Source organism: Podarcis muralis, chromosome 13 (assembly GCF_964188315.1).
Source record: "Podarcis muralis chromosome 13, rPodMur119.hap1.1, whole genome shotgun sequence".
NCBI lineage: Eukaryota > Metazoa > Chordata > Lepidosauria > Squamata > Lacertidae > Podarcis > Podarcis muralis.
This window is the reverse complement of record NC_135667.1, coordinates 14,795,584-14,816,541: the sequence shown is the minus strand read 5'-3', so window position 1 is coordinate 14,816,541 and position 20,958 is coordinate 14,795,584. Positions and strand designations below refer to the sequence as shown.

The window sequence follows — 20,958 nt, the reverse complement described above, 5'->3', positions numbered from 1 at the left end:
TCCCAGGCTAAACAGGCCCAGCTCCCTCAACCTTTCCTCATACTAAGGCTAGGCTTCCAGACCCTTGATCGTCTTGGTCGCCCTCCTCTGCACACGTTCCAGCTTGTCCACATGAGTGGGTTGATTTGTCCTTCAAGGGCTCCACCTTGCAGATGATAATGTTATGTTTTTCCAAGGAGCACACGAGCAGTTACCCAACTGCAGTCTGGGGAGTGCCAGATATTGCACAACTGAAGTGAGGAATATGGGGCAGGAGGTGGTGAAGTGGAGTCATTTGGCGACTCTTCCATCTGCTGTAACACACTGGACTTCTCTTTCTGCTGTCCTGGGTCATGGGGGGAGAGAATGGGTTGAGTCAGCACCGCACAGAGATAGAGAGTCCTTTGCTCCACTTCCTGTGGGGCTGAATGACTAATGTTTGTCTTTAGATGAATGGAACCTTTCAAAATCTGTAATGCCAGAGAGGATTAGCAATATACCCTCAGCCATAAAAGAGATGTGAAGCGTGCGGCATTCATAACAGAGTCCTCCCACTCTGGGGTGAGGCATGATGAGTCATTTGAAAATTTAAAGCCAGAGTATCTTTTTTTCCCTTGCCTAGAATTAGGGTTGACCCCATTATCTCCACTGCTCTGTTCTTTCCAGATAATTAAAAAATGGGTGTTTTTTTAACACTAATTCTGGATCTCTAGGGTATGGAGAGCATATAGCTAAACATTCAGTCAGGCCTAGAATTGCTGCGAAGTTGGTATCTAAAACTAGCATTCCAGACTTCAATCTCACAGACTCCAAAGATGACCATACTTTGTCCCGAAACTTCTGTGACAAAGAGCTTGAACAAAGAGGAATGTTGTCCAAATATGCTTTTATTCCTCCTCCAAATAATTTTTATGGGTTTTTGTGTAAATACAAGAACAACATATAGCCACAGTAACTTGTCCGGTGGTACATTAAGTTTAATATGCAGTAGACAAGCAAGGTGTTTATTTATGCATTATCAATTCAAGTATCCTCTCCGCAGAGATTCCTGTGTCGTCGGTGGAATAAAAGCATCTTCTGTCTCGTTTATAAAGGAAAAGAATGGAAGCCAAGTCTTGCCAAAAGAGTCTATTCTTGAAGTGCCTTTAAATTACCCTTCTGTGGCAAGTAAGGCATCTTGATAGAGCCATAGTCCAAATATTATTTACCCAGATTTCAATGGGGATTTCTGTAGGTTGTTTTTTTAATAAAAAAATTATTTATACTTTTCAAGTTTATACATTTCACTAATTTTATACACTCCATTAATTTTACAATCATTTTGACATTTCAAAACTTGATTTCCTTCCCCCTCTTTCTGTGGTTCCTTGAATTTATTTGTTTATTATCTTCTGCATATCCAAATTAACCTATTTTGCTCATTTATTCGTCTTCTTTATATACACTTATAAAACTGCAGGTTGTTTCCAGTATTGGGCTATTGTTAATCGGGCTGCTGATAATAATAAAAATACTAAATCTCTGATACAAATTCAAGTTGGGAAATTTACTTAGTACATTATAAGGGAATGTGTGCATCACCCCTGACCACTGGTCCTGCTAGCTAGGGATGGGAGTTTGTAGTCCAAAAACACCTGGAGACCCAACCTGCCCTGGTGCTAGAGGCACAGACGGAATACCTTTCTGTTTTCTCTCCAACCCACCAGACTCCCTATTTCGTTCCCCACTGTCTCCTCTTCCTCATATGACCCTGCCTCTTCCCAGATGATGGTGGTGGTGGTGATGATGATGATGATGATGATGATGATGATAATAATAATAATAATAATAATAATAATAATAATAATAATAATAATAAATACTTTATTATTTATACCCCGCCCACTCTCGGAAGCTCCCAACAGAATATTAAACAGAATAAAACATCAAACATTAAAAACTTCCCAATACAGAAGAATGAGGAAATCCCAACGAAAGAACAATGGCAAGATAAATTGATGAGCTATGCAGTTGGCTAAATTGACATACCCACTGTGGGATAAGGACCACTGTGACTTTAAGGAAGAATGGGAACTTTTAACAAGTTATTTAAAGAGACAGCAAAATGAATTAGACTCCTTGGCAGGTTTTGAATAAACATACACAAATTTATTGGTTGATAACATGATAGATAGATAAGGCAAGGATAAGTATAATTTTATAACATGCAGGGAATAATATGTGCAGAGAAATCAGAGAGAGGAGCTGAGGGAAGTCCCTGGTTGGGGGGGGGGGGAGGGAGGGATGGAAGGGGGGGAGGGGAAAAATGTATGTGATTATATGGTTTGTTGTTATGTTGAAATTGCTTAATAAAAATATTTTTTTAAAAAAGCTTCCCAATACAGGACTGCCCTCAGGTGTCTTCTAAAAGTCAGACAGTTGTTTATTTCCTTGACATCTGACGGGAGGGCGTTCCACAGGGAGGGCATTCCACAGGGAGGGCGCCACTACCAAAAAGGCCCTCTGCCTGGTTCCCTGTAGCTTTAGTTCTCGCAGGGAGGGAACCGCCAGAAGGCCCTCGGCGCTGGATCTCAGTGTCTGGGCTGGACGATGGGGGTGGAGACGCTCCTTCAGGTATACAGAGAGCCGAAAGCAGCATGTTCACTGCCCTGCTCTCAGAGGGTACCAACAAGTTTGAGGTTGTTCAGCAAGAGAGCTCAGTTTATAGAGCATGAGACTCTTAATCTTAGGTTCATGGGTTCGAGCCCCACGCTGGGCAAAAAGATTCTGGCGTTACAGGGGGTTGGAATAGATGCCCTCGTGGTCCCTTCCAGCTCAATGATTCTAGTCTCCTCTCTCAGGACTTCCGGAGGCTTTCTCTCTCACTTGGAACCGGTTTGATGCCCTCCGGCCTCCAGATGTTTCCTGGGGCGGGGCGGGCGGGGAATCCCTCGCTTGGCGCGGCTGTGATGCATCTGGATGTTGGCACCGAAGGGGCGGGCGCAAGGAAGGAGTGGCGGGGCGGCTCCTTGACCCAAAGGAGAGAGATTTTAAAGACGGGGGTCGAAGAATCGACAGAGGCGGCAAATCAGGACGTCGGACGGAGTGGAAGACCTTTAAACCGTTTTAAGAATCGCCCAGAAAGCTGTACTGATTCACGTACCTTCTGTGAAAGAGAGAGGCGAGAGTAGACGACGGGGTGGAAGCGAGGAGAATCAGGGGAAATCCGACGAAGGAACCGAGTGGAACAGAAAAAAGACGAGAGAGAAAGAGAAAGGGAAGGAAGGAAGGAAGGAAGGAAGGAAGGAAGGAAGGAAGGAAGGAAGTAGAAAAAAATTAATTTCTAGCCTTTTTTTTTTCTTAAGGAATAACAGTGCTGCGCATACAGTAAAGAGCAAATAGATAAAAAGGGGAGAATTGAAAAATAGAAAAGTCAGAAGAAAAGGAGGAGGAGGGTGGCGGCGGCGTCCTGCACACAGTAGAAGAAAATAACTTTAAAACAGGAAAGCAAGGAGAGAGAAAGATAAATACATTTTCCAGGGCTGTGTAGGAAAGGCCTGAGATCCCCATGGCGGCCCCGACGGGAGTGGAGCACTTTGCCGAGGACCTGGTCTGCTCCATCTGCCTGGAGCTCTTCCGGGACCCCGTGATGCTGGAATGCGGGCACAACTATTGCCAGCCTTGCATCGCCCGCTACTGGGCAGAGGTGCCCGGCGGAGGCGGCGGAGGCGGCAGCAGCAGCAGTAGCAGCAGCAGCAGCGACGGGGAGGACGTGCCTCTGCCCACGTGCCCGGAGTGCCGCCGGGAGATCCCGGGGGGGAAATTCACGGCCAACCGCGTCCTGGGCCAGCTGGCGCGGAAGACCCTGGAGACTCTGTCCGCCCGGGCGAGCGACGAAGACGCCGAGCCCGACGGGCTGCTGGACGACGAAGTGCAGGGAGAGCTGCGCTTCTGCGCCGACGACGGCTGCCTGGTGAGGGCGCTGCAGCCGGATCACTGGGGGCACCAGTGCATCCCTTTGGACGCGGCTGTGGAGCGCTACAAGGTCGGTAGGCGGCGCTGAAGCATCCTATAGTGCTAGATCGTAGAATCCTAGAGTTGGGTTCCCAGGGTCATCTAGTCCAACCCCCTGCAATGCAGGAATCTCAGATAAAGCATCCAGGGCGGATCAGACTTCCCCCATCCTAGTGCCCTCCAGCTGCCTCTGAATACTCAAATGTGGAAGCACTGTGGACTGGGTTCAGTTACTGAGCCTGAAAACTACCCCCTAGCTTCCAAACCCCTAAGGTAAAGGTAAAGGGACCCCTGACCATTAGGTCCAGTCATGGCCGACTCTGGGGTTGCGGCGCTCATCTCGCTTTATTGGCCGAGGGAGCCAGCGTACAGCTTCCGGGTCATGTGGCCAGCATGACTAAGCCGCTTCTGGCGAACCAGAGCAGGACCCGGAAACGCCGTTTACCTGCCCGCCAGAGCGGTACCTATTTATCTACTTGCACTTTGATGTGCTTTCAAACTGCTAGGTGGGCAGGAGCAGGGTCCGAGCAACGGGAGCTCACCCCGTTGCGGGGATTCGAACCTCTGACCTTCTGATCGGCAAGTCCTAGGTTCTGTGGTTTAACCCACAGTGCCACCCGCATCCCCTCCAAACCCCTAGCCTAGGCTTTTATTTAACTGTGGGTCTTTGGGAGATCTTGGGGTTTAAAGGGGGGGGGGGATGGGCTGGATCTGACACTCCTCTGCTTTTAGGCAATGATGCCTATTACTTAACTGGCTTCCAAAAAATGGCAAGACAGCAGGGCTGAACTGGGTGGCTGTGGTGCTTCTGTTTATTCCACTGAGCGGGACCTGGGATTTCTGCCCCAAACTTCTACCCTGTTGCACAACCACCTTTTGTTGCTGCCTGCAGTAGCCTGTTGTGCCACTAGGGGGTGCCATGCCACTTCGCTACTTGTACTGCTTAGGCCCGTCCAGTTTTCGGCGTCAGTCAATGCAACCAGAATTATGCTTCGCCAGATGTTATAGCTTAATTTTTGCAGCTCAACAAAGCACATTCTCCAGATGTTACATAGCTGGCCCCTGCTTGTAGAAACAGTGAGTTTAAAAGAAAGAAAGAAGAATAAGCTTCACGAAGCTTTTAAGCAATGAGTTCCTTACCTTTTAGTCTGATGTGTTGCAATCTCCGTGGGGCTGTTCCGTATGATTAATCTGAATGTGCAATTTATTCTGTGATACCTATGATACCTGTGGGTCTCAGAGTGGAAGAATGGCTCACACATCACCTGACCATTACTCATTTTTGAGAGAAAAAAAGGATGCCTGTTACTTGAGCCTTGAGCTCAGTTTCGCAACTCTAGGCAAACAGTCTTTCCTAGATGTGATTCAGAGTTGCACATGATCATCTCAAAGCTGCTTTAGCTGTATGTTTCCAAACATCTCCCCTAGCTGCGATGCCCTAGAGCCAGCTGCGTTTCACCCAGTGGATCCCTTTAGTTTCAGGTCTGCAGGGCCTCTCAGGTACCTTGCCACTCTTTGGACTGCTTCCCTGACTTTCTTCTTCTTCTTCTTCTTCTTCTTCTTCTTCTTCTTCTTCTTCTTCTTCTTCTTGTTTTTATTGTTAAAATGATTCAGCATTAATACACACATATTGTGAGTATACAAACATACATTTCATACAATTCTTAAAAATGTTCAAACATACCTACACTCAATCCCACAGATCACTCAATCCCACTCCTCACCCCACCTTTGTGTTAGACTTCCAATCTACTCAATTGCAATTTCTTTCCACTTCTATTACTTTCTTTCACACACCTTTAACCTAATTTCATGCTTCTTTTTCTATTACACATTGTTATCCATCTTATTTGGTATTCCAGTATTTAAAACGGAACTTGCTTATTCTAATAGGAGTTCTGATTTTTCAATATGGTTTTGCAAGTATCCTTTAAACACCTTCCAGTCCCTGTCTATCTTCTCTTTTGAGATCCTTCCAATTTCTCCCATTGTTTTGGATATATTGTAGTACTCCCTGACTTTCTTTGTTGGTGAGCTGGTTTGCATTAACTGGCACCTCTGCGGTGTGCATTGCCTTCTTGCTCAAGCTGTTGCAAGCGTTGATCACTTGTAGAGCTATGAAAATCAGGCGAGACATCGCTACGTGCTGGGCAGTTGTAACTCAGGTTGATGGCTTCGTTAAACATGCAGTTTAATAAATAAATACAGGCTTCACTCAAAAAATGGCAGCGTCTGGTGAAAAGGAACATGCCAAATTTGGAAAGGGATGTGGGAAAAGAAAGGATTGCAGGGCATTTATTTTGAAGAGGGTGTCGTTCATGTTGCTGGAACCACTTCTAATTTGGTGTTGCTGTACGTCCGGAATCTCGCGGACAAAGACTTCGTCAGCAGCATCCAGGTGGAAATCGCTGAATTGTCTGGGAAAATCAGGACGTATGGCAGCCCTTGTCAGCCGTGTAGATTTTGATGAATTGCATTAAAATTAAAGCTCAAAATATTGGCCAAAAGCAAAACAAACAAAGACCTCTTTCACTTTTTGAAATATCGCCAGGTAGAAAGTCATGCCCTATTAATAGCAACAAACTGGGTGTGTCTCTTTGAGAGGCGGAGCCCAGCATAAAGTTTATGTCTCCTCTAATGGCTGGTAAAGTTGTTGCTCTAATGTTGCTTTTTGGTTTTCCAGAAACTTTCCCTCAATTCCAAGCAAGCAAAAAATAAAACAAAAGCCCCTAACCAGGCCATTATTATTATTATTATTATTGATCGCCGTGGCTAGTGGCAACCCCACACGAGCAGCAGTTGCCAATGTATTCTCATTACCCTTTTGTGTTCATTCTTTGCCATGTCTGCTTCCATGCAGGAGGTCCTAACAGCTGCTCAGGCGGTGCTGGAATCCAGAGCCCAAGCGGCGAAATCGCTGCAAGAGCAGAGTGCCCAGAAATTTCCGGAAATCTCTGTGAGTCCAAGCCTCTTTGATGCTTCCGCCCTTGTTTCATGGAGCCAAGCTGCATGTTACTTTCAGCACACACACTTTTGCTTTTTAATGTGCATTTAATGCTTGGTTTGAAGTGTAAGAAAACAGCAGAATCTAATAAGAAACATGTCCGAGAGGATGACATTCGATAAGTCGGAACCTTAAAGTGCAATCACATGCAATTTGGGAAATAAACAGGTCACTAGTTTTGTTGAATTGGAATATAATTGTTGAGTAACAATTTTCTATATGGAAAAAAAGAATAAAATATTCTTCTGAAGGAGCATCTCCACCCCCATCATTCAGCCCGGACGCTGAGGTCCAGCTCCGAAGGCCTTCTGGTGGTTCCCTCACTGCAAGAAGCGAAGTTACAGGGAATCAGGCAGAGGGCCTTCTTGGTAGTGGCACCCACCCTGTGGAATGCCCTCCCATCAGATGTCAAGGAAATAAACGACTATCTGACTTTTAGAAGACACCTGAAGGCAGCCCTGTATTGGGAAGTTTTTAATAACTGATGTTTTATTGTGTTTTTGAAATTCTGTTGGGAGCCGCCCAGAGTGGCTGGGGAGGCCTGGCCAGATGAGTGTGGGGAATTAATAATAATAATAATAATAATAATAATAATAATAATAATAATTTATTATTTATACCCCGCCCATCTGGCTGAGTTTCCCCAGCCACTCTAGGCGGCTTCCAATCGAGTGTTAAAAACAATACAGCATTAAATATTAAAAACTTCCCTAAACAGGGCTGCCTTCAGATGTCTTTTAAAGATAGCTGCTTATTTCCTTCACATCTGAAGGGAGGGCGTTCCACAGGGTGGGCGCCACTACTGAGAAGGCCCTCTTTATGGTTCCCTGTAACCTCACTTCTTGCAATGAGGGAACTGCCAGAAGGCCCTCGGCACTGGATCTCAGTATAAGTAATAAATAATAATAATTAATAATCATCATCATCATCATCATTAAAAAATGCATGTAATGTTGCTGCTACGTCTAAATGAAGGAAAAAACAGCCAGTTCGGTCTGGGAGGGTAACACTGGGCTGTTGGCTTCCTTCCACAAACAGTCCCTTTTCTCTAAGCACACTGGGGCTGCCAGATCAGAGCTGGTGTCCATCACTCACACATCCCCATCATTGCTGTTCCTTCTCAAGGCCCAGCGCCTCCGCCTGGAGCAGCACCTCTCGGCCCAGTTCACCGAGCTCCACCAGTGGCTCCAGGAGAAGGAGGCAGCGATGAGGAGGGAGATCCGGCGCGAGGAAGAGCTCCTCCTCAGCGAGCTGGAAAGGAACCAGCGCAACGGGCAGGAGCAAGTCCGCGTGGCTAAGGAACAAGTGGCCAAGATCCAGGCACGGCTGGAGGAGCAGCTGGACCCGGAAGCTTTCCTTAAGGTCAGTGCGTCTCTGAACAAATCTATGGGGAGGGCATCATTTCTGGATTGTAGGCAGGTATGGTCTCCCAGAAGGGATGCAGGTGGCGCTGTGGGTTAAACCACAGAGCCTAGGACTTGCCGATCAGAAGGTCGGCGGTTCGAATCCCCGCGACGGGGTGAGCTCCCGTTGCTCGGTCCCTGCTCCTGCCAACCTAGCAGTTCGAAAGCACGTCAAAGTGCAAGTAGATAAATAGGTACCGCTCCGGCAGGAAGGTAAATGGCGTTTCTGTGCGCTGCTGTGGTTCGCCATGCTGGCCACATGACCTGGAAGCTGTACGCCGGCTCCCTCGGCCAATAAAGCAAGATGAGCGCAGCAACCCCAGAGTCGGCCACGACTGGACCTAACGGTCAGGGGTCCCTTTACCTTTTTATGGTCTCCCAGAGGTACTCGAGATGCTGCACAAATCATGTAAACGAAATATGCTTGTGTCTCTTTGCTTATTATGATCAAGCAGAAGGTGTGACAAATCTGTACCTGTGTAGAAAGGGGTCGTAGGGGGACTGCCACCTGCAAAGGACGCGGATTAAGAGGTGGAAAGTGGAGCCCATGAAATCTGCCCATCAGGTGCGCCGAGTTCCACCCACCAAACACTGGCACGTGTGTTTGATGTCACACGCGTGCATGATGTCATATGTTGCTGCCGAAGCAGAAGGGCCTGATGGAGCCCCCTGTCACCGCGGAAGGGCCCGACTGAGTGCCCCGCCACAGCACCTTCTGGGTAGTGGCGCCCGCCCTGTGGAAAGCACTCCCATCAGATGTCAAGGGATTAAACAACTATTTGACTTTTAGAAGACATCTGAAGGCAGCCCTGTTTAGGGAACCTTTTAATGTTTGAAGTTTTTTAATGTATTGCTTTTTTGTTATTATTATTAATATTCTATTGGGAGCTGCCCAGAGTGGCTGGGGAAACCCAGCCAGATGGGCAGGGTATAAATAAATAAATAAATAATTATTATTATTAGTTGCCCAGCCAGGCACTCACAGTAAAAATTTTGTGTGTGCCTCAGCACCCATAATTGCCCAGAGATGGTGACTATGCTGCCAGTGATGCGAAATTTGGAAGAACTGCAAACCCTTTTAGAGAGGGTGGGATTAATTATTATTAGTTATTAAATTTATACACCTCTGTGACCGTCATGGGGGGCCCAGCCCATGGTCCTGTCGAGAGGTATGGCCCGTGGGATGGTGTCATGAGGCAGGGCCTGCTTGGTGGTGGCTGTCCCGCTCATGGAACTCCCAGCCCGGGGGAAAGTTGGCTGTCCTCGTCGTTAACAACTGTTAAGCGTCACTTGAAGATGCATTTAGTCATTCATTCAAACCTTTGGTACATAGACGCAGTGAGGAGTCCATTAGCTTAAGTATTACCGTATTTACGGTGCCACTTTTGAGTTTTGATATAGGTTTTAGCTACTATTTTAGCTATGGGTGTTATCGCGATTGTCATTTGTGATGGCTGCATGACACTCGGGGCTTCTGTGGGAGAAAGGTAGGAAACCCATAAGGGTGATGAAAAATAATTTAAGATGTCCTGTTTCAAGCAGCTTCTGTGGTATCCACAACACTATATTCTAAATGGTCAGAACATCTCTAAGATCTCCCTTTTCTTTTTTGCAGGACATCAAAGCCTTCACAGAAAAGTGAGTAGACCGTATGACTGAACCTCCTGCTTTTGTTCTTAACCCTCTCAGCAAACATGCATTTACTTGACTTCATCTGGGGATGCAACTGGAGCTGTGCCAGCAATATTGTTAGAGGGTGGGCCAGGGTCTTTTGTGGCTCCTGGATCTTCTGCCTCTCCCCATCACTTTTAAAAACGATTTAAAAAAAACCTCTGCTTCTCGCTTTCTCTGTCTGCTGTTTGTTTTCTACTCATGATCTGTGATCCACAACTAGAGCTCATTCCCTGCTAGATCAGGAATATAACACCAGTGCCTTTTGCATTGATTAATCCGCACTAGCAACTACTCCCGTGTTTGAATAATGTAGTATGACTCTTATTTAGGAGCTAAATGAGCATTAGTGCAAAGAGCAACACTTTCAGATATGGCCACTGGGTGGAGATAAAGAGCAGCTTGTGACACTCATAATCATGGATTCTACTTTATACGATCTTTTTCCTGTTCTTGCAGATATTGTCCTAGTGATGACAAAGGATCCGCACTGCCTGTGGTCGCCCGTGAGTTCAGCCTGGGCCAGTTTAAGGGCCCTGTTCAGTACATGGTGTGGAAGGAGATGCTGCCAGCTCTGAGACCTTGTAAGTATTGGAGCGATGAGGCTTTATTGCCACAACAGCTTGGGATAAACTGTTTCTGTGATGCTGTGGCAAAATCTGCCACTTGAGGCCAGAGCTGCTCTGCTTTAATAATAATAATAATAATAATAATAATAATAATAATAATAATATATTTATTTATACCCCACCCATCTGGCTGGGTTTCCCCAGCCACTCTGGGCGGCTCCCAACCAAATATTAAAAACACAATACAGCATTCAACATTAAAAACTCCCTTAAACAGGGCTGCCTTCAGATGTCTTTTAGAAGTAAGTTGCTTATTGCCTTGACATCTATTGGGAGGGTATTCCACAGGGCACCCCTACCGAGAAGGCCCTCTGCCTGGTTCCCTGTAACCTCCTTCTTGCAGTGAGGGAACTGCCAGAAGGCCCTCGGCGCTGGACCTCAGTGTCTTAGTTCAAATGTTGTTTCATGCTGAGGAGCCAGTGTGGCATAGTAACTAGAGCAGCCCCTCCCCAAGCTGGTGCCCCTAGACTTTTTTGACTACAAGTCCCATCAACCCCTGGTAGAATGGTCAAAGGTCAGGGATGATGGGAGATGTAGATCAACACTGTCCGGAGAGCACCAGCTGGGAAAGGTTGGGTTTGGTATAGGATTGGGACCAGGGATGCCCAGCTTCAAATTTATATTTGGCCCCGAAACACACTAAGCAGACTTCAGCCAGGCTCTGTTTCTGAGCATAACCTACCTCACAAGGTTGTGAGGACAAACAACAACAACAATTTATTATTTATACCCCGCCCATCTGGTTTCCCCAGCCACTCTTGGAGGCTCCCAACAAAAGATTAAAATACAATAATTCACCAAATATTAAAAACTTCCCTAAACAGGGCTACCTTCAGGTGTCTTCTAAAAGTCAGATAGTTGTTTATTTCATTAACATCTGATGGGAGGGCATTCCACAGGGCGGGTGCCACCACCGAGAAGGCCCTCTGCCTGGTTCCCTGTAACTTCGGTTCTCTCAGTGAGGGAACCGCCAGAAGGCACTCAGTGCAGGACCTCTGTGTCCAGGCTGAATGATGGGGTTGGAGATGCTCCTTCAGGTATACTGGGCCGAGGCCGTTTAGGGCTTTAAAGATCACCACCAACACTCTGAATTGTGCTTGGAAATGTGCTGGGAACCAATGTAGGTCTTTCAAGACCGGTGTTATGTGGTCTTGGCGGCCACTCCCAGTCACCAGTCTGGCTGCCACATTCTGGATTAGTTGTAGTTTCTGGGTCACCTTCAAAGGTAGCCCCACGTAGAGTGCATTGCAGTAGTCTAAGCAGGAGATAACTAGAGCATGCACCACTCTGGCGAGACAGTCTGTGGGTAGGTAGGGTGTCAGCCTGTATTCTAGATAGAGCTGGTAGACAGCTGCCCCGGACACAGAATCAACCTGTGCCTCCATGGACAGCTGTGAGTCCAAAATGACTTCCAGGCTGCACACCTGGTCCTTCAGTGGGCTTCAGTTACCCCGTTCAGGACCAGGGAGTCCTCCACAGCCACCCACCCCCTGTCCCCCAGGAACAGTACTTCTGTCTTGTAAGGATTCAACCTCAATCTGTTAGCCGCCATCTATCCAAAAGTGTGTGTGTGTGGAATCTTGCATCTCTTTTGACCAATGCCCCATCTGAAGCAAACTGGGAAAGCTGAGCTGGGAGCATGAGACCCTTAATTTCAGGATCGTGGGTTTGAGCCCCAAAAGATTCCTGCATTGCAGGGGGCTGGACTAGATGATCCTTGGGGTCCCTTCCAATTTCACAGTTTTATGATTCTATGAAGTGCCATGCCTGCCCTTGTACTGAGTGCCAGCTGACGAAAGATCTCCAGTTAACACAACTGGGTTGCAACTCGTGAAACCTGAGTTCTTTGTGTGGTTTAGGGTGGACATTAGAGAAGAGCAAGGCTTTATCTGAGGAGATAAAGAAATAAAGAACTACACAACTTTTAGAAGAAATCTGAAGGCAGCCCTTTAAACCTTTTTAAAAAGTTTGACATTTTTAAATGTTTTTATATGTGCCAGAAGCCACCCGGAGTGTCTGGGGCAACTCAGCCTGATGGGCAGCATATTATTATTATTATTATTATTATTATTATTATTATTGCCTTTAACCCAGGCTTCCTCAACCTCGGCCCTCCAGATGTTTTTGGCCTACAACTCCCATGATCCCTAGATAGCGGGTCCAGTGGTCAGGGAATTGTAGTCTCAAAACATCTGGAGGGCCGAGGTTGAGGAAGCCTGCTTTAACCACTATGTGGCAGGCAGAAATTTAACAGGTTATGCCTTATAAAGGCTGGGACTATAATTACAGGAAAGTTTCTCCTGTTGACATTGTAGCTAGATCTACACATATTAAAAAACACGCTGTGAAAACGCTCTGCGAGAAACCATTGTAAGGCTCACAATTGAGAATATCACTGAGTTGCGATTTTAGCTCTACAGTCCCATCCGGTGTCACAGTGTTATAACACATTTATAACATTTTGACTGATGTAGCTGAGTCCTCTGTCTGTCTTGTTGTGTGTGGCCCCTGATTTATCACTGGGCCCTCTACCCTACTTGCCAAAGACAATACGAATTTGTATGTGAAGCAAAGGGTACGCAGATACATGTCCTGCGAGAAGGGTGGCGGGCCTGATGCACATGCCGTGTGCTGGGCCCAGAAACTCCTTTTGGCACCTCTGAGGTAAAAAATGGACAGTCTGTTTAGTGTAGATCTCTCCTGCATCCAACATTTCTGAATGTAATGTAAGGTGTCGGTAACCATTACGTCGGTCGTATCCCAACAGCTCCCTGTCAAATCACCTTGGATCCTGCCACCAACCACCCCAACCTTGTGCTTTCCAAGGACCTTGATAGCGTTCGTCTGGAAGACAACCCTGAGGACGAGGTCCCTGATGGGCCCGAGAGGTTCAGCAAGTGCGTGTGTGTGCTGGGCTCTCAGGGATTTACCTCAGGACGCCATTACTGGGAAGTAGAGGTGAGGAATAAAACCAGCTGGGACATTGGGGTGGCCAAGGAGTCCGTCAACAGGAAGGAAGCCAAAGTGAAAGTCAAGCCCAGCAATGGATTCTGGGCCATCTGGCTGAGGAACGGTAGTGAATACAAGGCCCTTGAGTCTCCCCCCAAGCTGCTGTCCCTCAAGGACAAGCCCCAGAAAGTCGGGGTCTACCTGGACTATGAAGCAGGGCAGGTCTCCTTCTATGATGCTGACACCATGCTCCACATCTACACCTTTTCGGACATCTTCTCCGAGCGCCTCTACCCCATGTTCAGCCCTGGAGTCAACAAGGACGGGCTCAATGGCGAAGCCCTCCACCTCCTGTCCCCGCGGACATAGCAAAGGCTGTACCTGGAAGTCCCATCAAGCCCCACCAGAATGCTGTTTCATTTGCAAACGGTCTTAATTTATGCTGAGTTGCTGGATTAGAGTGGACTTGGACCAGGTGGTGCCTGGCTAGGAAACTACTGGCGCCCCATGCAAAGTTGCTCTGAGCTTCCCAAGGAAAGAATGAGCACAATTCAAAGTGTTGGTGCTGACCTTTAAAGCCCTAAACAGCCTCGATCCAGTATACCTGAAGGAGCGTCTCCACCCCCATCATCCAGCCTGGACACTGAGGCCCAGCTCCGAGGGCCTTCTGGCGGTTCCCTAACTCGAGAAGCAAAGTTACAGGGAACCAAGCAGAGGGCCTTCTCGGTAGTGGCGCCCGCCCAGTGGAATGCCCTCCCATCAGATGTCAAGGAAATAAGCAACTATCTGACTTTTAAAAGACATCTGAAGGCAGCCCTGTTTAGGGAAGTTTTTAATGTTTGATGTTTTATTGCTCTATTATTATTATTATTATTATTATTATTATTATTATCCTGTTGGGAGCCACCCAGAGTGGCTGGGGAAACCCAGCCAGATGGGCAGCATATGAATAATAAATGAATAATAAATTATTATTATTATTATAAAGGTATAGTAGGAACTTGCATTGTTCTGTGGTGTATCAGAACCTGGGGCACTGCCTTGAAGGAAATATTGGCACAGATAAGGATAGTGATATAGGACGAGGGAGGGAGGGCAGAAAAGAGACCTGAAAGTAAAAGATGAAGTTCTGGACAAGGTAAAACAACAGCTGACCTACGCACATGTTTTAGAAGCCACACATCTGCAATTTTGACTGAAGAGGTAGAGCAGCCAGAAGCTAAACGTTTCGGTTCTGAAATGGGAATCACGGACTGTCAGATTTAGAGACACCAACTGATCCTCCTACTTTAGCAAAGAGGGGGAAACCTCTAAATCAGGCTTCCTCAACCTTGGCCCTCCAGATGTTTTTGGCCTACAACTCCCGTGATCCCTAGCTAGCAGGACCAGTGGTCAGGGATGAAGGGAACTGTAGTCTCAAAACATCTAGAGAGCCGAGGTTGAGGAAGCCTGTTCTAAATGTACATGCAGGACACATTAAAGTCATGTGACCTCAGCCTGGAGAGGGCAGCACCAGCATCCCGTAGCTTCAGCGAACGATACCTTTCTGAACATCTCCAAAACTGCCATCTTGACAACAGCATCATTTCATTTTTTATTTGAGCAGCAGAGGCAGGAAGAAGTTGAAACGTTTTGCCATTGGAATAAAATGTTTCCTGTTAATTGCAGTGAGCCCTGTGTGTGTGTGTGCAAAAGCAGATACCTGCAAAGCCAGGATTAGTCTCCTTAGCTCACTCTCTGCCAAAGATATCAGCAACTCTGGAGCAGCATTGGCTAACTTGCGGCCCATCCAGGTGTTTGAACTACAGCTCCCATAATCCCCGACCGTTGGCTTGTGCTGGCTGAGGCTGATGGGAGATGGAGTTCAAGAACTTCCGGAGGTACAGAGGCGACCCTCCTTTCTGGGCTGCTCAGATTCCTTTCTCTTCTTGTAAACAGGACGAAGCGAAATGGTGTCCTCAGACAATTGCCAACAGCACAGCTTTGTCTGACAAGCATCTAAGGGAGCTAGAGGGACAGATCCCTGCAGAAACTGCACCCAAAGAGACTTGTTATACCTGGATGCTTCTGGGAAAGGGGGAGTGTGGGTCTACTGATGACGCCTCAGGGGAGGAAGATGTGATGGTAGAAAGTTATCAGTCGGATCAGCCTGGAGGCTTCTCCTCAGATGATGAGTTGGGTCATGTTTTCAGAGGTGAGTGCAGGTTGTCTGTGTGTCTGAACAGGGAGGCTGTTGTTTAAGTTTTGACATCAGTGCACCTTTCTAAAGGCTTTTGTGGCTCAGTTCTTCCTTGATCTGTTCTATTTACATCTGCTCTTGGGAGGCATCAGTTTGGGTGTTGCTTGCTTGGATGCTTGGAAGACGTAAGAGCCGTTTTACTCCTTCCAGATTTCTGGAACAATTATGATGCATTCTGAAACAACACACATATAGCGCCCACTATAGTGCGATAGTCATTCACACAGAATTTTACAGGAAACCAACTGTAAAATGCACTGTATCTGAGTGCAATAACGTTCAGCTTAAAAATCTTGCTTGAGGCAACCTGCTGCTGGGCGGATGTTGCTGGACTTCAGTTCTCAGTACTCCCAGCTAGCATGGCCAGCCATCAGGGATGATGGAATTTGTAATCCAAGAACATCTGGAGAGCAACAGGCCCAAATGGCTTCCTTCAGCAGAACTTGCATTCTATAGTTCATTTGGAGATTAGTGTTTTCCCACAAATTGGTTTGGCATTGCAGCCAGCCTTGGCAAATGCTCCACTGAGTCACCCGCTAAGGCTGTAAAGTATGCATTGATTGATCAGTCAAAACTTGATTTCAGAACTTCATTTTGAGTTTTAAAAATTGCCTCGGGGTAATTCCAGTGTAGCAAGATGTGATAGTTCAAATATTAGGCAAGTTAACAGAAGCTGGGTTTATCCACAGCTGTTAGTCTTGGTTGCAAAACATGATCTCCACGTTTAGATGCAGTCTACTTCTGGAGAAGATCAGGTACTGGGGACAAACAATGCAGCTGAGCTCCTGTCTTCGTGTCCTCCCCGTGAGCTTTCCAGAAGTATCAACCAGCTCATTTTTGTAAACAGAAAAACAGATTAGCTCTGCTTTCCCCATCCTGAAAACTCCGACTGTCGCATAGGATGATCAGAGGTCTTCCACAGGTCAGTTTTTATGGGAAAGAAACATGTTAGATGCCTTTTCTTTCCAGATTAGATGCCTGGTTAGTGAACAGTTTTGTTTCCCAAGGTGCAGGTATCAGGCTTTCTTTTGAGCAGTGGCAAAATGTGTTCCTTGCATGGGGAAGATCCGCAGCATATTCAATTCATGGGATCCTTCAAAGTCCCCTCTGTTGTGCATTCATGTTTATTTGTGCTCATTGGGGTACTGCCGTGGTTATATGTGATGCTGCTCTCAATACTATTTGCTCCCACAAAAGTTTTGAAGAGGACATGCTGCTTTGTTCCCAAATTTTGCTCACCCTGTAACTTCCTGCTGAAATCTTGTGTGTGTATATTTTCTTCACCTTAGCTCCACACCACAACCCCATACATCTGACGCTAAAAGGGGGGACTTCCAAGTCAGAGTGTGTGTGTCAGATAAGTCAAAATTAAGTCCCGAAACCTCTGCCAGGGCTAATCCACTTTTCCTCTGCTTTTCCTCTGCTCTTTCCAGGCATGGCCCACACTTTAAAGCACAGCGTCCAAGCACCCTTTCCCTGCCACTCTGGTGCTTTCCCCGCAAGAACACACTCTTTAAAATTCAATCAGCGCAAACAGCAACCCGCAGATAACCTGAATTGATGTTTGCTCTCATTGAGTGTGGAAGAGCAGATTTTTTTTTGTGGGAAAAGCTCTGGAGCAAAAAAACCACACTTGGACACAGAACTTTGCTGGACAGAGAGGCAAAGGCAAGTGTGGGTAAGCCCTGTGCTAAGCAATGGGAAGAGAACTGTAGATCATTTGTGACTGGCTAGCTTTCCCCATCTATGTCTCCGATCTTCTGCAGCTGAGTCATTCTCTGTTGCGGTCCATGTCCAATCATTCTTCCCTGGTGAGCGAGTTCATCTTTGTCAGTTTCTCTGGGCTGCCGCAGCTGCGAATGCTCCTTTTTGCGCTGGTCCTTTCCATGTACACTGTGTCGCTCGCAGGGAATTCCATCATCACCACCGTGATCAAGTTAAACCCGGCCCTCCACACGCCCATGTACTTCTTCTTGACGAACCTGTCTCTGTTGGAAATATGCTACACCACAGCCATTGTGCCCAAGATGCTGGCTAACCTGTTGGCGGAGAATGGGAGGATCTCTCTCTGGGGCTGCGCTACCCAGATGTACTTTTTCACCCTCTTTGGCATCACGGAATGCTGTCTCCTTGCTGCCATGGCTTATGACCGCTATGTGGCCATTTGCAACCCATTGCGGTACAGTGTTGTCATGAACCGAGGCGTCTGTGCCCAGCTTTCAGTGGCCTCATGGTCGGTGGGAGTGATGGTTGGACTGGGTCAAACGAACTATGTCTTTAGCCTGACCTACTGCGGGCCCAACAGGATCAACCACTTCTTCTGTGACATCCCTCCTCTCCTGACGCTAGCATGTGGCGATACTTCAATGAACGTTGTTGCAGTCTATATGGTGGCTGTACTTTTCATCACGGCCCCTTTCCTTCTGATCCTCACGTCCTATGTATACATCATCACCTCTATTTTGAGGATGCCCTCAGCTGAGGGCAGGCGCAAGGCCTTCTCCACTTGCTCGTCCCATCTCATCGTTGTCTCCCTGTTCTACGGTTCAGGCATCATTACGTACCTTAGGCCCAAATCCAGCTACTCGGCGTCGAGCGACAAGCTGCTGGCCTTGTTCTACACAGTTGTGACCTCCATGTTGAACCCCATAATCTACAGTTTGAGGAACAAGGAGGTCAAAGCGGCCTTGATGAAAACCATGGGTAGGAAACTATGTTGTGTGGAATGTAAAAAGTGATCGTTGCTGGGATGGTACCTCAGGGCACCACCCATATAATAAACTTGAATAAAACTTTTCTGACAGAAAACCTGTTTTCATCTAAATTCTTACCACACTTGCTGAGGACATGTGCCTCTAAATAGCCCCAAGCTGCTTCCCTGTGTTCAGGAAACATAAATACTGCAAGGAATTTAGCTCAAATGCCGGGTTAAGGCAGGGCAATCCAGATGCTGTGGGATTATGAATCCTATAAATCCTAACCTTCAGCTACACTGGCTGAGGTTGATCTGAGTTGGAAGTCTTACAACATCTGGAGAGCTACAGGTTCCCACCCCTATGCTAGGGGAACTGCCTCCCACAGAGATTCTGGCTCTGTGTTACTAGATGACAAATTATGGTTGGTTTGGTAGAGACGACCCAACCAGCACCCTAACCAGAATACCAAAAGGAGGTAAGTGTAAGTAATGCTCTGATCATTTAATCTGCACCACAGAATGCCCCTATTAGGTACTTTGGGGAACAATGGAGATGGATCATGGTTTTTCAGATACAGTAATCGAGGTTCATTGGGAGAAACATGACAAAGTAGACAAATTATTAACTATAATTCTTGCCAAGCACAGAGGGGCAGAAGAGGGGTCATGGTGCACTTGTGTATTGCATACCTCCAACATCTTGCTGATCAAAATCAGGACCCTCATTTTCTGGTTCTGAGCTCTCGCAGGAAGGAGCTGATTCACATGAGAGCACGAGACCAAAACACAAGCATCCTTTGCTTGGACATGGACTGGGAAAGTGAGGACCTGTTGCCTAGAAAGTGCGAGACAAAAGGTAAATGTGGATAAGCCCTAAGTAGAGGAGCTGGAGATGCCTTCTTCTTTCTTTCTTTGGCAATCACTCATAGCCGAGTAAGATTGTCTTCCATAAACACAGTTTTAACAGTGAGTCAGTAAGTGACTGTGGAGGCCAATTCTGGATCCACACGTCCTTCCACAGTGGGGACATAGGTTTCTGGATGGGAGTTGATCATGGTGAGGGTTTGCCAAGTGTGCCTTCCTCTTAGCACGTTTCTCCCTTTCGTCCTGAGTTCAAGCATCTTCAAAGTCCATGGCACCTTTGGTAAAGGCTGTTCTATAATTGGAGCGCTCACAATGTTTTCCAATTGTTGGTGTTTATACTGCTTTTTTTTAGATTTGCCTTGAGACAGTCTTTAAACCTCTTTTGTTGACCACCAGCATTACGCTTTCCATTTTTAAGTTTGTAATAGAGTAGTTGCTTTGGAAGACGATCATCAGGCATCCACACAACATGACCAGTCCAATGAAGTTGGTGTTGAAGAATCATTGCTTCAACACTGGTGATCTTTGCTTCTTCCAGTACACTGGCATTAGTTTGCCTATCTTCCCAAGTGATATGTAAATTTTTTTGTAGACATTCATTACCCTTAGCAATGACCTTCCATAACTGTTTTCATAACTGCTTCGACATAATCTCCTAACAGTTTTATAACTGTTCTGGGGCTCATTCAGAAGTTGACTGAGCTGCATCTGTAGACACTTGTTTGTAAGGACTCAAAATACATAGACTGGGCTTGGTTTCAGGCTCCCTAGGTGCGGCCTTTTAAGCTTGTGAGGGAAGTAGCTGAACTGTGGGGAGTGTAAGATGCACTCTTTACAGGAGGGATGCTGGCCAAACTACTTTATTTAGAACAAACTCAAACACACATGCAGGGGTGCACCTAGGAGTTAGTCCGGTCAGGGCCAGGGGGAGCACAAAAACTGTGACGCTCCACTCTGGCTCGGAGTGGCTAGGAGCCTGCCTGCATGCTCAGAAAATGGACCGATGGAGGAGGAGGAGGAGAAGCAGCCCAGACCGTGATTACCATGGAGAAAGTCACTGGTGGGGCATGAAAGGAAATGAAAAGAAATCTTTTTGAGTTTCTTGTCCCTGTTCTATTCCAGCTTCAGAGGCCCCAATACAGGTCCTTGTGAAGGGTGCAAGGGAGCCTAGGTACGCCTCTGCACACAAGACACGATAAAAGCCCACAAAAAAATCTCTCTTCAATAACCTGAAGGACTAGTCTCTACAGCTCCTGACCTTTTTTTTTGGGGGGGGGGGGAACGTGGACCAGAACTGCTTCACACTTTGGTGAACTTGAAGACATAAAACACAGACTGCATTCCCTTAACAGTACAGGGAGCAGCTTCTGGAATGAATAATTTTCCCAGGGCTGCAGCTTATTGTGCTGGGAAATCAAGCACACCTTTTTGTCTCATCATTGGTCATTGGAGACATAAAGAGATGTTTGCTGGCACTGAGGCAGAGCTCTGGCTCCTCATGCTGGGACTTAAAGTGAAAGGCTGGGCTGCTG

At 46.8% G+C, this 20,958-nt stretch overlaps 2 protein-coding genes across 2 annotated transcripts; both read left to right on the top strand.

Annotated features, from left to right (window-relative positions):
- Positions 1-3,011: 3,011 nt before the first annotated feature.
- LOC114582867 (zinc-binding protein A33-like) lies at positions 3,012-14,710 on the top strand. The gene is made up of 6 exons (XM_028704205.2): positions 3,012-4,003; positions 6,833-6,928; positions 8,102-8,338; positions 9,995-10,017; positions 10,510-10,634; positions 13,447-14,710. The coding sequence occupies exons 1-6, from the start codon at positions 3,527-3,529 to the stop codon at positions 13,995-13,997; spliced, it is 1,509 nt and encodes a 502-aa protein (XP_028560038.2). The 5' UTR covers positions 3,012-3,526; the 3' UTR covers positions 13,998-14,710.
- Positions 14,711-17,285: 2,575 nt separating this feature from the next.
- On the top strand, positions 17,286-18,605 carry LOC114581939 (olfactory receptor 10AG1-like). The gene has a single exon (XM_028702668.2). The coding sequence runs from the start codon at positions 17,658-17,660 to the stop codon at positions 18,603-18,605; it is 948 nt and encodes a 315-aa protein (XP_028558501.2). The 5' UTR covers positions 17,286-17,657.
- The last annotated feature ends 2,353 nt before the right edge of the window (positions 18,606-20,958 follow it).

Bases quoted from the DNA above. Each gene is read 5' to 3' on its own strand.
- LOC114582867 (XM_028704205.2), top strand. From the start codon at position 3,527: ATGGCGGCCCCGACGGGAGTGGAGCACTTTGCCGAGGACCTGGTCTGC. The intron at 4,004-6,832 runs GTCGGTAGGCGG...GCTTCCATGCAG, and splicing joins CGGCTGTGGAGCGCTACAAG to GAGGTCCTAACAGCTGCTCA. The intron at 10,635-13,446 runs GTAAGTATTGGA...GTATCCCAACAG, and splicing joins GCTGCCAGCTCTGAGACCTT to CTCCCTGTCAAATCACCTTG.
- LOC114581939 (XM_028702668.2), top strand. From the start codon at position 17,658: ATGTCCAATCATTCTTCCCTGGTGAGCGAGTTCATCTTTGTCAGTTTC.